The sequence below is a fragment of the Colletes gigas genome, unplaced genomic scaffold (assembly GCF_013123115.1).
Source record: "Colletes gigas isolate AHSC1104 unplaced genomic scaffold, ASM1312311v1 Colletes_gigas_Sc00003, whole genome shotgun sequence".
NCBI classification, from domain to species: Eukaryota; Metazoa; Arthropoda; class Insecta; order Hymenoptera; family Colletidae; genus Colletes; species Colletes gigas.
In genome coordinates, this window is record NW_025106632.1 from 10,245,069 (window position 1) to 10,262,526 (window position 17,458).

Below are 17,458 nucleotides of genomic sequence, written 5' to 3' on the forward strand. Positions count from 1 at the left end.
GACAGCGTCTTATACGAGGCGTAAGATACCCCCTTCTCCCGGCGGCGTTTTAAACAGATTTAAATACTTTGTGTACGATCGTAAACTAACTGTTTAGATGTTATGGCTGTTGTGACGATCGTGTTATCGGGTGTTTCTCAAACTGGTGCTTGGTAAAAATGAAGAGGTCGACGCTTGCTATTACCCAATCGTAAACAGTTCTTCGAGCTTAATAAAGAAATTGAACTAATCAGAAATAAATAATAAAATTCTCTGGTAACTTTATACAAGTTAGAAACATTCTTGAACCGTAGATTTTAACGCGTTTCGAATATTATTGAACGTCGTATTGGGCGGCAATACAGGTGCATTCAAATAGGCTAATTTTCAAGCTTCGTTATGTTTATGGATTATAGCTTATATGAACATAGTGGTCGTCCCTTGGTACAAAGCTATCTTCTCGTTTCAAAAATTAACTATTTGTTTTACTTACTATACAGCGCGGCAACGTATGTTTCTTGTTATTCCCAGTGAATCTAAATATGATTCGAATACTAGCGGAATTCTTGTTTATTCTATTTCATAAGACGTAACGATGAAAGTGTTTGAAAATATTGTCGATGAAATGACGACAATTAACTTTTCAATCCTTAAAATTGTCAAATTCATTTTCGTGTACCAATTTGACTGCAAAAAATATTTTAATAGGCGTTTTCAGTCATACAAACGTCGAAAGTAGAACAATAATTTCCACATAAATAAGCATAAGTATACGTTTATTTGACACCGATTCGAATCTCCTTTAAATGAACGTAACTGTGATTATTTCAACCTTAATGAAAGATTAATGATCCGAGCAAAGACACAGTGTTTACAATAAAATGTTGCGACGTATAGCAATGTGTGTTTGTTCGAGTCTCGTGTTTGATACGATTTCTATACGATATCGTTTGATTGGGAGTCGGAAGTGCTTTGTTTTTCGTTTGAAAATCTCGTTCGGGTCGTCGATACGTGTCCCCGTTGTGAGGTAACCGCAGGTGACGCGTCAGCGGACACAAATTATCTTTTCCTCGTTGTTCTTCGGTTTCGTGGATGTTTTACCACATGGCGCGATTTCCTTTTCTTTCGTACGGCAAGGTGAATCAGCGCACCTGCACGGCCTCGGTTTGCCGCGTTCTCTGCCCGTAATGCAGCTATAGCAAGGAATGTAATAAAAGATCAGCAACTGGAAGTACCAGATCTACGGTTCGGGACGAGGCGGCGCGAAGTATCTATCGTTTTCTTTCGGTTTACTTTTCTCCAGCCTCACCTACAACCGTGTCGCGCACGCTACTTACACGCACGGCGAGCTTTTGCAATAGTAACACTTTGCTCTCGGTCTCTTCTGGCTCGATTTCGATTTCCTGCATCTGCACGGCGTCGACTTGCAAGCGCAACAAAGCGGCGCCGTCGCCTTCCTGTGCTTGTCGCTTTTCGCTTGGCCAACGTCGCACTTGCAGACGATCGGCGACTTGCCCTTCGGCTTGTCCACGCACACAGCCACGATTTTTCGTCTCGTTTTCGGACTGCAACGCGAACAAACGAACAAACGAAAGAAGAGAAAGGTATGAGCGAAAACTCTCGAGAACGTCCGTGGAACTCGCGTTTTACCTGACACAATATTTCATCTTTCTCTCGTCCCTTCCCTCGTCCCTCTCAGCCTTGTTGTTGCAACAACAGGGAACCTTTCTACACTGCGTGCAGCACGTCGATTCGCTGATCTTCTGCTGCAACTCGTCCATCACGTCCGAGAAAACGCTCAGCCGCTGATAAGGCAGATCGTCCGATTTTCGTGACTTTAGCTTCTCGTGGCAGCGGCACTCGTTGATGGAATCGACCCGACGATTCTCTAAATTTCTGGAAAAGTAACGTCTCACTTCTTCTCTAGGCTTCCAGGCAGTGACGTACATGGTGCGCTTGTTGTCGGGCTCGGTAAGGACCGGTCTTCCCTCGGCGAAGGTTTTACGATCCTCGCACATACACAGGTCCATGGACAGCTCGCAGCACGAGCATCTTCGTAACGGAGCTCTGCAGGCGCATTTCTCGCGAGGATGATCGCAATAAAGGCAGAACATCGATTTCGCGCAGCTACAGGCGTTCCTTGTATTGCAAACGGACTTGCAGCTGCACTCGTTTTTCGGTTTGCAGCAATTCGCGCATGTTATCGTCAGTCTGCAACTGTAAGATGATAATTAAGATTGATTGTACGTTTGTTAAAAATCGAAAGCAACGTGATCTATAGCGTGTAATAACGCGAGAGAGCGGGGAACGTTTAATCTACACAGATAATTAACTTACATAAATCTTACATAAGATACATGTGTGTATATACATGAGGCATTGCGCAACGATAATGTAAATAGGTCAAATTAGAGATTATAAAGTTCCATATATATTTTCAGATATCAAATATTTGTGGCGCGCTTCTGCTTGGTGGAGGAAAACCCGTAGGAAGACAGAAAAGGGAAGGAAAATGGACTCATTGATTAATTAATAAGGCAATCCTAGCAGCCCCTGCCTTAGTCGAGCGATTGCAAGAGAGACAAAAGCGTAGCCCTCTGGTGTCGAGTACGAGAGGTAACGTTTTATCATAAAATATATTTCACCTGCATTCGTTTCTCGGTCTGCAACAATCGTCGCAGGTGATTACTCTCCTACAATCACACTCCTCCCAGCTTCTGTTATCGTGATAGAAAATCGAGCAACTGTTTTCCCTGGAACCAGCACGACAGAATTGCCTCTCCTTCTTCAAACAACTTTTTGGATAATCCGTGAGTCTGTTGTTGCACTGCGACGTTGGTAGATAACAGCAATTGCACTTGCTTCCCTCAAGCCTTCCACCGTCGACGCTGAAATTGTCACCAACGCCGGCACAGCGTGGAAATTTCAGATTCGTGCATATCGTGCGAGGCTCTAATAATTCGTGGGGCTGTTCGTGCTGCGTAACTGTAGATTGCCTCGACCCTTTCGTCAACAATCTTCGTTGAACGCATTGCATGCACACGGTCAGTGGTTCTTTCTCCAGGTCGGGACGCTCCTCAGCGATCGCTTCTTTCGATAATTTTCCAGGCCGTACCGAAGATTTTCGTGATTCGAATTCCAGCTTCTCTTGATCGTCAGATTTCCGTTTAACGTCGGGATCTTTTTGAAATACACGAGATTCAGATCGTGTTCGAACCTCTTTTCCTTGGTTCGTTGCTTCGAGATCGGTACTTTGTTTGTTGGCGTCTATCGATTTGGACTTGCGTTGTGCCTCTTCAGTTACATCGATCGTTTCTTTCTCGTCCGTCTTAACGTTTTCTGTATTTCCAGGATCGAGATTTACACTGGATTTTCTATTTTCTTCGAACGGAAATGTCCTTTCAGGAGCACTAACAGCAGGGTTAAGTTTATCCTCTCCTTTACTTAACTTGTGTTTTCGTGCTTTTCTCGTTACAATTTCAGATTTTGTTGGTAATTTATTCCCCTTGGTATCTGCTTCAAGAATAGTCTTTTCATCCACATCGGTTGAATTTTCTTTCTCGGTCTTATCTTCCACGGTAGATTCCTCTAATCGTTTCTCAGAACGTTCCGTTTTCCCTGAAACTTTCTTCAACATTCTAATCAGAAACAAATCTTTCAGTTTTTCCTGGAACGTTTTCTTCGTGGCCTTATCCTCCCGATCCTCCTTATCTTCCGATTTTCTTTCATCCGTTATCACGGGAAGTACCTGTTTACTTTGCTCTCCAGGAAGCGTTTGTTTGACTTTCGCTATATCCGGTTTCATGAATTTATGTTGCTCGCGGAGATTGAACTTCTTTAAGTAAGCTGGTTCCGTTATCTCTGGCGTCTCTGCGTCGATCTCATTTTTCACATCCGTATCTTTGATCGACGATTTCGGAGCGTCCATCTTTCCAATCGAAGCGGCGGTCGCGCTCTTCCTATCTGGAACTTGCGCGGGTGGTTTCACTTGTTGCTGTAAAATATATTTAAGCACTCGTGCCTCGGGTCTTATCAACTTTGGAAACATCAACGAAGATGGCGTCGTGCGTCCACTTAGAGAAGCTCCTTTCCTTTCCGTTTTACTCTGTTCTTTCTCGACACTTTTTCCATCGTCTTCCGGAGCCTTCGCGAGATCAGTATCCTTCAAAGATTCCTCCTTCGATTTCACTACATTTTCTTTCGACTCGACTTTAATTGATTCTTCCTTCAAAAATTCCGAAGCTCTTCGACAAACGTTCGCTTCCTCGGTTGTTTCAGACTCTTTCGAACTTTCCAAAGTCCTTTGACAAACGGTTACCTCTTCCTGCGTGTGCTCGACAGGCCTCCTACATACCATAGATTCGCGAGACGTTTTAACGTTAGTGCATACTTCTTTCTCCTCTTCTTCCTCCGCGATGCAACACATCGACCACGGTTGCATCGAGTCCTCCTTCTCCATCGTCCTGCAGGATCGTTTTTTGCTCTTATAACAGCTTTGCGCGTCCCGATCTTTCTTCTGGCATTTGCAAACGTTCTCGAAATTCCTTTTCGATTGCATTCTATAACTTTCGTCACCGTTAATGTCGCGATCTCGCCTCGAATCACTCCCCCGATGACGACTGTGAACGGATTTCAATTCGAGCGACCAATCGTCCCCGCGATTTTGATCCAGCAACAGTTTTTCCATGTCCTTGCTACCGACAGACTTCGACGACCATTCTTCGCTGTCCGAGTACGACGAATCCTTCAAAGGATAGAGCGAGGAGCAGGGTTTAACTTCTTCGCATACAACGAACTTCGTGTTTTGAAACGACAGATCCGATTTATCGTCGTTCGTCGCGTCGCTGTTGCTGATGTTCGCCTCCTTGCATTGGCATTCGGTTAAAGTGGACGATGTATCCTTTGCACACACTCCGATGAAGTCGCTACTCTCTAATTTCATCGAGACGGTCGAGTCGGTCGATTTCGAGACGCAGCTGCAAGCGTTGCTGTTCTCGCCGCTTTCCTCCGTGTCCGGAAGGAAGCTCAACGAACTCTGCTCCTTGGTCTTCCTGCGTTTGTTTCGGATCGAAGTCACGAGCTTGCTGGACGAAATGTTCGATCGCTCGGTCGTTGTTTCCGAACTCGATTCCGCGCACGGCTGTGACTTCTTCTGTTTGCTCGATGTCTACGAACGATAGTGCAAAATGTCTTATGAAGCTCCGATAATGTTATCGCCAGAGAAAATACAATAAAATTATTACGTTCTAGGCGTGGACCCGTTTGTAACGATACAAAATTACTCGAAAATAAATCTAATTATTTAGCACGTTCTACCGGGGTGGTCTTTATTTTATGATTTGAGTATGACACAGAGGCTTGAACTGTGTTTATCTTTGCTTGTTGTATGAATGGTTAGGGTGGTTGAAACGTAACCGAATGATTATCAAGAGAAGTTTTTTTATAGAATCGTTTGGCGGAAAATTCCAGAAACTAAATGCGGCTGTCGTCCAAAGTTAATGCTATGATCTGACCTGCAAGGTTCAGGGCCCGTGCGTCGTCTTTGTGACACTGACTCGTAGTCAATTAAAATTAGAAAAAATTAAAAAAATAGAATAATACCTCTTGATGTTGCATCTATTATGTCTTAATCTTGATGACGATTCTTAACACGTTGACTACTCTAGTTTTCCCTGTCTAGGGGTGTATGCAATATTTTTTGTCCATCATGACAGTCAACGTGTTAATAGTCGAATTTAAATTAAAAAATTTGTATATTTCATTAACAATCCTCATACACATAAAGCGTAGAGATTATCTATACATTACTGCGAATTAATAGCAATGATCAGTATTTGATGACAAATCAAACAAGATGGCAAGGTCGTGAACTTCATTTAAGGTTATTAAGATAGTGCTATTTTGTTCACAGAAAGAAAGCAACACTGACTTAACACGTGAGAATCTTTCATGGTATAATCATAAAAATCAAATACCTTTGAAGTTCGAAAATGAATAAAATATTCATCACGATCATCTGAAATATTATACAATTTCTTAAAGTTTTAAAGAATGAAATTACTTGAGTATTTTCATTAGCTTCGGAACAGATGTAAATGTTCACGTTTCCAGTCATCCTACGGTTATCAGTTTTCACGTTGTTAGCCGATTTCGAATGCCTTTTGCTTCTCGCGTCCTCGTACACATTTTCCTTTTTACCTTTGACGCTCCCTTCGTGTAACTTCTTCGGGCACGAACGCACGATATTGTATCTTTCTTGAGGTCGATTCGATTTTCGATCGTTTTTCGTAGATTTCGAACGATTTCTCGAATATTCCTGAACCGTACGGGATCGACTCTCGTGTTTAGCTTTCGTTGGTGTCTCCTCCTTCTTGGTGTGGCAGACCGACTTACCGAGGTCCTCTTTCGGTTTCTTCTCGAGATCTTTCGTTTCCTCCTGTTTCTAGAAACAAGATAACGTACCACTAATACGACAAAATAGTTTTAACAACGTTCAAAATAGCAGTCTCTGTAAAAATACTTTTGATTATCATTAAAAGGTGACCACTTTTTCAAAGGCCTAAGTATTTTGGATACTTGCTTCATAAATACCATTGCACATTGTTTCGCGATGATCTCCATCGCTTCCTTGATCGAACTGTTGATCATCGCCGTTAATTTTTCAGGGCTGATTGTATCGTTCAAATCGTTTTGTTTCTTGGGAGGGCTTCCACAAGTTTCGGGAGCACATTTTTCCTTTTCGCAGGTTTTCGAGTCGCAAGCATCGCTTTTGACTTCATCCTTCTCTTTCTCGTCCGTCTCTGGATCAATTTTATCGTTTTTATCGTGGCTGTGAGAGGATGGTTCTTTCTTGATTTCAGACGATGGTGGAGTTAAATTCTGAGCATCGGTGAACACAGACGCATCGATCGAGAGGGGCGGAGGAAAACTGGTCGCTTTCACATCGTACAATGGATAAATTGCGCTCGCGTTACTGATTTTTGGTGACTGTTCCGAGTTCGAAGATTTCTTCGAGTTTGAAAGACGTTCCGAGTTTGAAGGATGCTTCGAGTTTTGTGTAGGAATTGACTCATTGTCTCTTATCTCTGAAGATTTGGCGCGTTGGTCGGGAGGAATCGCCGGTTTCGATCTCTTGGGGCTGAATAATCGTCCGAGTCCCATTTTAATTCAACGAAAATTGAAAAATCTGCAAGGATTTCTTCTTTATTTTTTTCTTTTTCTTCTGTCCTTGGTGAATTTTGTATTATCCCTCAAATGCAAGCGCTTTCCTTTTGGAAAGGTAGTTGTGTAATTTTTAAAAATATTTTTACTTGCGCTGTTCTCCGTTTTCGTCGACATCGCCAAAGTTTGAGATTAAGAGTTGTTTATACTTCTGAGTTTTTCACGTTACGTCAATGTAGAGTCTAGATGTCGGTTAAAAATTGTTATAAAATCATTCTTGGTTATTTAACTTATCTTTGTTTGTTGTTCCAATTGCTTTATTTTATCACGACGCGTTAATTTACTCTCATTTCGAATACGTAGGTGTTAATTTTTATCACATATTACTCCAAAGGTTATACATGTTGACAACAGCGAGGATTTGAAACAATCGACGGTATCCGTGCATCAATTAAAATTATAAAAGGGGTACTTTCACTTTAGACGTTTTAAAAAATAACAATTTTCGTACATTTTCTGAAAGCATAGAGTGTATAGAATATGTTTGTAAAATTGTATTGAAAAATGTACAATATTTTAAATGGGGAAAAAAATTAAATCGATACTTCGTTTTCAAAATGTTGTCATTTTTTTAATTTAAAAAATTTCTCATTTATTCTGTTTCGAACAATAGTCATGTTTATCTTACGAAGATTATGTAAACAGCCTGCATCTCTAAAAGTATTACGTATTTATATCATAAGGTTTATTAACTTAATGAGATATGTATCATTACAACGTTTTAAATTAAGATAGAAATGTTTTTCTGTTATAAAACATCATAAATGTTATAGTTTTTCTGTAACCAGATTAGCACACTATCTTAACGAGCCGATAAAGTTAATTTCGCATAATAATGTAAAATATCCTCATCATTTTACTGCGTCGAATCGTTATTATCAGTTGTCTCATCAGCAGAAGTCGCAGCCCCAGATTTACGGCCATCTTTCGAGCAATTGCAAGTGGACATATCGCTCAAAACTTCTGGATCCAGGGAATAATCGTAATATGATGCATCCATTCGTTCCAACGTTAAATTTTGAGAAAGTCTCTTACACTTATGCTTTTTACACGTGACTGGCTAAACATTAATTACATAACGTAACAACACTCGCGATACCGATAATCAATATCTATCATTAACATTTTCAATCACCTTGAACGACCCAATTATTTTGTTAGCAAATTTCTTTACAGTGTCAGATTTCCTACGATTCTGTCCTTTGGAAGGATACAACTGCTTCACTTTTTTACTTTTATCTGCTTTTTTAGACAAACGTATCAAAGGTATGCTATCCTCACGATTTTCGCGACTTCTCCGACGCACGTTCTTCCGAAATTCACACAACACGTTTTTATAAGCTTGCGTCTCTTGATAGGGGAGCTTGTCATCTCTGTCAACCGGTCTCATCTTGAAACGAAACGGTTAAGCAAAAGAGTCTCGAAACGAAAATGCAATTTTAATGCTTACAGACGTTGGAGGGTGGCACACTATGATACGTTCGGATTTTTTACGCTCCATCTTCGAACGGAGCGGAATAGTATCCTGTTTGTGTCTTCTAGCTTCCCTCTCGCGAATTAATCTCATACGATCGTGTCGCTTCAATTCTTCAATTAATCCCGGACTTTGGTACATGGGTAAATATTTCTTCACCCTAGGCATTTCGAACCTTTGCGTCGATATTCCTGGATAATCTCTTGGGTGCCTGGAGACTTCGTCGCGTGACCCAGAAGAGGACCTTCCGCAAAGGTTTACCTCATGTTGGGGATGACAGCGACAAGGTCTGAAACACAGTATCTTATTAACGTTGGTCGATAAACGCTCGACTGGCTGATTTATTTTCCAAAGCAAGATTAATACCTTTCGCGTAAAACGTTCGATGGAGAAGCATCCTCGTAAGGTCCGTAAACATCCATTCTAGAGTATTGTTGTGGAGGATACGCAGGACGATCATATTGAGTATATTTATCTTTGCACGGCTCTCGTTTCTTTCTTGCCTTTCTTTCACTGAAGACTTCCGGAACTTCGTCTAATCTTTCTTCTGCATAGTAGTCCTCGCATTCTTCGTCCCTCGCATATTTCCGCCGCTCCCTTCGAGATGGTTTCCCCTCTTCGTATTGTAATCTGCGTAAATATTTTAAAAAATGTTTTTGATTTCAAGATTCTTTGTTATAGGTTGCTGGTAGACTCCCAAGTCCTGTTCCCTGACGTGGTTAAGATTTAGACCACCAGCAACCAAGAATGAAAATACCTTTTTTGCAACTAATTTTACTTGATTTTTCGCTGACGTTTTCCCCTTCTTCTTTTTCCAGAATAGAATTCCTCCTCGTCCGACACAGTCGACTTTTCCGAACTTGGTTTCTTCCGTTTCGATGATTTAACGCGATCTCCTTCTCTGAGCCTGAACAAAATTGAAAATTATCACGCACTCAAGAAGCTTCCTCCATCTCTATAAAAAGAACTACGAAAGGTAATATTTCAATACCTTCTCTGGTCGCGTTCTTTCCTCTTGGAAGACGTTTCCTTCCTTTCTTTACTTTTTTCCTTTACACCCGAGGCTTCAATATCTCTTTCAGTACGTTTACTTTTCTCTTTCCTATCGCGCTGATAGAACTTTGTTTGAGTATGTCTGCTTTTATCAGGTAAATCGGTAGCCTTGTCGATCTTCGATTCAACAGTTTGCGAATCGACGGATATTTTCTTAGCTTTCTCATCAGCTTCTACAGGTTTCTCTTCTGTATCCTGTACCTTAGATTCCTTCATCTTCTTCCCTTCAGAGCCTCGTTCCACGACTGTTTCGAGTCTCTTAGGTCTAGTTTTTTTCTTCGATTTATGATGAACGCCGTACACTTCCAACCCCGCCAGCGGATCGTGCAATGGGGAATCGTATGAAACAGTAGACGTTTCCATAACTCGTTCCTGAGTCGACTTTTTCCTGTCCTCTTTCGCAGACATTTCCACGGTTTGTTCTTCGGACATTAATCTCTCCGTCTCCCCTTCCGTAAACTCGGCCACTTTCTCTGTTCCTCTACGAGCTATCAATCTTTTGATATTCTCTTTCATAGACGCGCCACCTTTCATCCTAGACTCCTTACGCACAGGTTCGCTTATTTCCGTCGCCTCGTCCTTCGTTTCTTCCAAATCGCTTGGCTCCTCGTATTCGGAAGAGTCGCTAAATTTCTCACGATACTCGGATCTATTTGCATCCCGTTTCTCCAACGTATCCTCCGTGTACTCTGTACTGCTCCCAGAAACAGTTACATTTTCAGTTCCTGTTTCGTTCACGGTTTTCGACGCGTCGTCCGTGCGTTCGGATATAGTGCTCATATCCAACGAGTAAACATTCCTATCGTCGGTCGTTTCGTGTGTGATCTCAGAGGTACAGGAGCAAGGACCCTACAGGTACAAAATAATTTTTCATGAAGGTTCGTTACCACAAATCAAAACAAGTAGATTTAAAGAAATTGTATTTACTCGTTAAAGATTGATATTGTTGCATAATGTGTGATATCTGTTTCAGTAATGGACTTTGTTTCGTACGAATATTTTTAAATAGCTACATAAATGAGAGGCTAGTGGAATTGAAACTAAGAAACAATATAAATTGACGCAGTGTCGATTTGTTAATCTCCCATTGAGGAAAACAGAGTTACCGCGTGTTGTGCGCAGACAGTTCGGTACAATACCAGCCGAGCAGTAAAAAATATCAGCTGAGTTCACGATTAAAAATTATCGAACAAATTGCTAAAATCTTGTAAACAAGATTAAACAGGGAACATCCTGAATTTTTCAAAATCAAATATTTCAAAGACTAATTTCACTTTTAACATTTCCTCTTTCAGCCACTAGATGGCTGTTGCGAAGATCTTTCTTGTCGTTTGACGTAAAGGCTCTGCACTACTGTTCCTAATTAGTATGATCTGCTAGAATTATTCTTACTGAATAGATCACTGGCAAATCCTCGATTAAACGCTATAATTTCCGCTGTTATAATCGAATAAAATAAACGTTCGATGTATTACCACAAATTCGTCGTCCTTCGTTATATTCAATGTCTTTCTATCTATGGAGCTCGAGGATGCTCTCATGCCTGACAATTCGTTGACATCTTCCACTTGCCGGACGCATTTTTGCGCCGTTCTTGACCCTCGTGTTTCGTCCACTTCGTAATAAGACGTGCATTTCGCAGCCGATTCCAAATACCTGGTTCATCGTGGTTTCGTTAATGACTAGATATTAAGAACTAGGAAATCTTCTACTTGCTTTCGTTTTATTGAAATTACTGAATTTTGTATTTCTCTTTTCGAAGAATGAAATTTTATTTTAATCGAAATAAAAAAAATAACTACCGAGCTCATGGATAAATTGCAACAACGTTCTTACTTTTTGCCCCGGTTATCTCGCTTAAGTTTACGAAGCTACCTCGGCAATTGCTTCGCGATGAATTTCTTTTCGCGAGGCCGTTTCAGATTTAAATTTTCCATTTCGCTCGAATCATCCTCCGCGGTTTCCTTCCTGAATTTCCTCATTGTCAGGCGTCTGGTATCGGACGATCTATCCTCCATTTTCAGCAAGGTCTCGTTCTCGTCGTGGCACGAAGACGAGCTCGACGAGGAATCCTTTATCTTCCTAGTTCTTTTATACGACTGCACCGGTATTGATTGCTTCCTCCGAAGCATGCAGACGATTTTATTCATAAGAGAAGGCCGTCTCGTTTGCAATCCCCGGCACGCTTTCTTATCGTCCTGTTCATCGAACGAATATAATTATACACGAGCGTTGATGTTACGCCCCTCTTTGACGAGTTTCGACGAAGAATTACGAAGGGATCGGTGATATCGTTGAATTACGAGGACTCAGAACGATTCGTACTTCAGCTTTACGGAGCCAAGGAATCCTCGCGACTGCATCGACGATTCTATTTATACGACCTCGTTTCCCCTTATCCTTTCGATCCTTCGGAAGTAATTCTTCCGAGCAGTCGTCTACCTCCACGTGTATTACTTCTTCCTCGTCGATTTCCTCGGTCGACCAGGATTCCGTGTCGGCGATCGAGGTTGATGAATCGGAATTTCTCCCGCCGGGTGGCGAACGCCACGGTCGCTTTTTCAATCTGGCACGAACGTTCCTACGTGCCCTTACCACGAAACAAGACGTTGGCGACTCGCTGCTCGAGGATGTTCCTTTCGCGAACGGTTCGTTAAATATCTGGATCGGAAATCACGCGATCGATGAGCCCCTTGGAATTCGGATGAAATGAAATTGCACGTAATTTCGTTTAAGTCTACTTGAATCGTCACGTCGTCTCTGATTCTTTGCGCCTCGACGTCTTTGAACGTCTCTTTTCGTTTCTCGATCTCCACTTCTCTCGGAGACACGTCCTGATACGCTGAAACGTTTATATAATAAGTAATAAAACTTTAGTATCGTTGTTTTATTCTCTTGGAAGTTGTTCAAACTTCTGCATCGAGTACTCACTATAACTGTAACTAGTCCCGGAACTCTGATCGGAATCTTCGACGCGTTTGTCGTCCGTTTGCTGAGCCACATCCTTTTCTATCTTAGCTACCTTTTCTTCTTCTGTCTTCTCGACCACTTTTGGCTTCTCAACTTTAACTTCAGGTTCCACTTCTTCTTCTACACTTTCGTCCACTTTTGGCTCCTCGACTTTAACTTCAGGTTCCACTACTTTTTCCTTTGTCACTGGGAACTGATCGTCCGAAGAATCTCTGATGTAAAAATCAAATGCAAAACAAACGATTAAGAAAGCTTCTTCGAATTTTATAAAATTCCTCGTCAGCGATTTCACTTACTTCTCCTCGCTCATGTCGGACAAGTCACCGTACTCGATCGGCGAACGACAAATCGTGCACAAGTTCTGCAAATCCGCGAAACACTGCGTGCAAAACAGACCAACGCAGCCGGGCGTCGGACATTTTATGTGTGGATCGTCGTCGGAACGTTCCACTTCGCCGCATAATAAACACGCATTCTGCTTTTGTGGAAAGAAGATGTTCAACCACGGACACACCGCCCACAATCTCTCCTTGAATGTGATTTTCTCGATTGCTTCTCCCTTGCCTAGGCCAAACTTCCGGCGTAGCTGACGCCTGGCGAACTTCAAAAAGCTTCCTCTCGACCTAGTCGCGTTTGAAAAAAAACCGTTTAAATAATTATATAATTAAACTTAAATATATCTCCACAGTTTCAACATTTGTTTAATTCCTTCATCGAGGATCATCCCTTTCTTGTCGAATTTTTTTCTCGAAAGTGCGTAGAATTTCGATGGTATGTCTATTGACCAAAAATGATTGTAATTAACCCCTGCAACCAAAAATAATTTTTCCAAAACGATTTGAAATTTTTTTTTTGCCGAAAAATTTCACACCTTCTCGAATTTTTTTCTCGAAAGTGCGTAGGATTTCGGGGGTATGTCTATTGACCAAAAATGATTGTAATTAACTCCTGCAACCAAAAATAATTTTTCCAGAACAATTTGAAATTTTTTTTTTGCCGAAAAATTTCACACCTTCTCGAATTTTTTTCTCGAAAGTGCGTAGGATTATGGGGGTATGTCTATTGACCAAAAATGATTGTAATTAACCCCTGCAAACAAAAATAATTTTTCCAAAACGATTTGAAATTTTTTATTCCGCCGAAAAATTTTACACCTTCTCGAATTTTTTTCTCGAAAGTGCGTAGGATTTCGGAGGTATGTTTATTGACCAAAAATGATTGTAATTAATCCCTGCAACCGAGAATAATTTTTCCAGAATGATTTGAAATTTTTTAATAATTTTTTAACGAAGCCTCGATCAAGAAATTGATATTCTTGATTTTTGACTTATTTTGCCCTCTAGAATCTCTCATTAAAATTTTTCCTCGATCGACTACACAATATCCCGTCGTCGTTTTTCACTTCCTCCACCAGCAGAAGCAGCGTCACAAATTGACCAGAACGTTCTGACCTAATATAGTCAACAAGCTCCTTTGAAAACTGACCATTGTTTCCTTCAATACCTGATAATGTGATTGTACAGCCAGGTTGCTCTTTGTTTCGCTCTGTCGGGATAATATTGGCACAGAACCACGTGTCTCAGTCGCAAACCGTACGGCTCGAAGACTGCAATTAGCCAGCAGAGGATCAGCAATCCGATGATTTGAGTGTATTTATCCAGATCGGGTGGCACTGGTTCTGGCAGGCAGAGCATCGTGTCCAGTTCCGTTTCCTTTCCGCGTGGTGTGAACGCTCTGACGATGCTTCTGTAGAGATCTGCCAAGTAACCGTCACCGGAAACGTGAATGGTCACTACGCTTGGCTGTTCGACCTGTGGATCGTTATCGTGTTTCTGTATAGAGAAAAGAAACTTCCAAAGTCGAATCGAGACACATAATTTACCTTACTTTGAAATCGTCCGTGGATCTGAATGATATTCAGTACCCAGTATAAACTGTAATCTATCGCGATGTAGGACATGATCTTGATCGTGGCCATGCCCAAGAATACCGCCGATCTTGCCAATTTAAGTTTCTCTGATTTGATTAACATGACGGACGACAGCGGCACGTAACGATTCTTTTCACGCGAATTGAGCGGCAAAACCGTTTCCTTGTCCTGGCGTGCTCTTATTAAATCGATGGTGCGCAAATCGCTGGTAATATAGCGATTGTCGAACCGTTCGCTGGTCAGCCATTTGTAACGATAATGTATTACTCTAAAAATATTTTATATCAAGTATCCAAAGTGAAATTATTTTCACTTTTAAAGAGAATTGAATAATGACCAAAATTATGATCAACCATTAGCCAGAACAATCACGCATGATTTGACATAAAGATATTTCAGTTAATCACGATTACGTATCAGTTGTTAGTCACAATTACCGAATGATAGCGTTCGTTTACCTGAGAAGGATAATAAAGACGAAGATGGATGTAACGCAGCTTATCCAATCGAAGAAATCGAAAAATTTGTCCGTCCTCGAGCGTACCTCGGTAATAATACCCGTGGACACCTCTTCCAACGTCTTGCTTTGGTTCGTCTCGAAACGGAAAGAATGAGAGAACTTGACTTTAACGTAAAACATCGCCTTCATGTGCATCGTGAACCTTTTTATCTCTGCAAGTCGTAACAAATATAATTCGAACAGGGATCATTGGTTAAAAATTTTAAGCAGATTAAGTAGATTTACTTTTTCGTACGGCACCAACTACAGCGTCAGATATGTAAGAGACCAGCATGCATATGAAATCTAATGGTTTCACCACGTAACAAAGAGCACTGACTACGTAGGTCACGTTGCAAACTGCCCCCATAATCGGGCCCAATTTCGCCTTGCAGTCTGCAACCGCGCCATCGAAGACGCTTTGACATCTATCGAAAGGGGTACCTAATTTCTTATTGCACATGTTTATGACGCTTCCCAACCACTGGAATACAGACGTAATGACTCTGACTGAAAGACAATGATTTTCAATCAAATCTCTTTAGAGATATTGAAAAACTTGAAACTGTATCGAGTTTACACATACGTATACTGAGGACAATCCTTTTGATTGCAATGAGGGTCTGTTTAATTCTTTTCACAATCGCTTTAACGGACTTTATGACTTTCGATATCACGTCCCGCAGAGCGTAATACGGTTGCTTCGCCAAGTCCACGATAGTCTTTACCGCTTCCTTTAACTGTTCCTAGAAAAGAAAATAGTTTCTTCGTATATCGCATCACCGAGCACGTAGCTTACATATGTTTTATATACATGTAATAAGTAAGGAAATTCGTTATGGACGATACGTTCGATGATCGTAAATGACGGATTTTAACGACAAAGAATTATATAGCCGTACTTGTGCACAGGCCAGTGATTCCGAGAGAACGCTGGTGTTGTGCAAAGTGTTCTTGACCGGTCCGGTTAAGGCTAAAATAAATGCGTACGCCATTAAGGCTTGTCTACCTCGCTTCGAGAAAAATTGTGGTAATAACAGGAACACCACGCAACTGGAAGAAAAAGTGTAAAATGCAGGTAAACGCTTGGAACGAGGCAGGGAAGTCGAATGATGGGATATACGGGCCGCGAGGATAATCGTGATACGATTCTACAAATTTGCAATCAACCCTCTCTATAAGGACACTGTTTTGAATAAAAAATATCGAGGGTTTTGATAATATAATTAAACTGGAATTAAGAAATATACAAATACTTTTTACATTCACTGTACGTTTATATAAAATTAAATTTTCAATCAACCCTCTTTATAAGGACACCACTGTTTTGAATAAAAAATATCAAGTGTTTCGATAATATAATTAAACTGGAATTAGGAAATATACAAATACTTTTTACATTCACCGTACGTTTATATAAAATTAAATTTTCAATCAACCCTCTCTATAAGAACACTGTTTTGAATAAAAAATATCGAGGGTTTTGATAATATAATTAAACTGGAATTAGGAAATATACAAATACTTTATATAAAATTAAATATTCAGATCAATTTGTGGCTCACCGTACTCGATAAGAAAATGCCAGTCCAAGCGTGAGGGTTACTCCTATTACCGTGCAAAGGAACGTTGCCGACGAAAGTTTGAAATTCAGTTGAAGGACGAAAAATGCGAAGAATATGTAAGTGAGGATTATCCCGCCGATAAATCCAGCGAAACTTTTCGCGATGTAATTCTCCAGAGTGCCGTCGGTACCGATCGCGGCGATCTTTCTGCAGGGCCAAAGATTTTTTGGGAAGGCAAAGATCTTGCCACAGAACGATTTCACCTTCTTCTTGAAGCTGCAGAAGTTGTATAAACATTATTGAAACAGGAACGTGACGAAAGTTTTTGGTGTAGCTTGGCAGGAGCGCGATTTTCTCGGATCTCACCGCAATTTCGTTAGACGAAGTCGCTGTCTCAAAGTGTATTGGGGCTTGGCACCCCCCGCGATCTCGATCGACGTCAATTTTTCATTCTCGTACTTTAACCTCGCTTTTTCGATCTTCCTGGCTTTCAGGACTAATTGGAAAAATGCCATGATCCGACTACCCGTCTGTCGCTAATATATCATACTGCTAGTTACAACTGAAATTAGTTTCCCTTTGCGGCTTGTTTAAATATTCATCGTCGACTCTATGGTTAACAGGTCACTGTAAGCAAAACTTGACATTCTCTATTCGACAACAGAATTCGAAAGAATCCGTTGAAACATACGCACGTCGTTATTTTCTGTAACTCGTTTCGAGATATTCATAATTTGTAATTCGTTATCGATAGTGCCGATAACATA

General features: G+C 41.0%; 2 protein-coding genes across 2 annotated transcripts; both read right to left on the reverse strand.

Annotated features, from left to right (window-relative positions):
- Positions 1-8,056: 8,056 nt before the first annotated feature.
- LOC122404790 (nuclear speckle splicing regulatory protein 1-like) lies at positions 8,057-11,242 on the reverse strand. The gene is made up of 7 exons (XM_043409016.1): positions 11,203-11,242; positions 9,666-10,576; positions 9,453-9,581; positions 9,041-9,304; positions 8,651-8,963; positions 8,336-8,590; positions 8,057-8,260 (listed from the first exon to the last, which is right to left on the reverse strand). Exons 2-7 carry the CDS (start codon positions 10,505-10,507, stop codon positions 8,057-8,059), a joined length of 2,007 nt encoding a protein of 668 aa, XP_043264951.1. The 5' UTR covers positions 10,508-10,576; positions 11,203-11,242.
- Positions 11,243-11,598: 356 nt separating this feature from the next.
- LOC122404791 (DC-STAMP domain-containing protein 2-like) lies at positions 11,599-17,206 on the reverse strand. Its single transcript, XM_043409017.1, has 13 exons — positions 17,058-17,206; positions 16,692-16,967; positions 16,029-16,179; positions 15,713-15,872; positions 15,373-15,636; positions 15,086-15,299; positions 14,580-14,895; positions 14,201-14,508; positions 12,994-13,320; positions 12,659-12,909; positions 12,469-12,569; positions 12,053-12,388; positions 11,599-11,925 (listed from the first exon to the last, which is right to left on the reverse strand). Exons 1-13 carry the CDS (start codon positions 17,204-17,206, stop codon positions 11,599-11,601), a joined length of 3,180 nt encoding a protein of 1,059 aa, XP_043264952.1.
- Between the last annotated feature and the right edge of the window lie 252 nt (positions 17,207-17,458).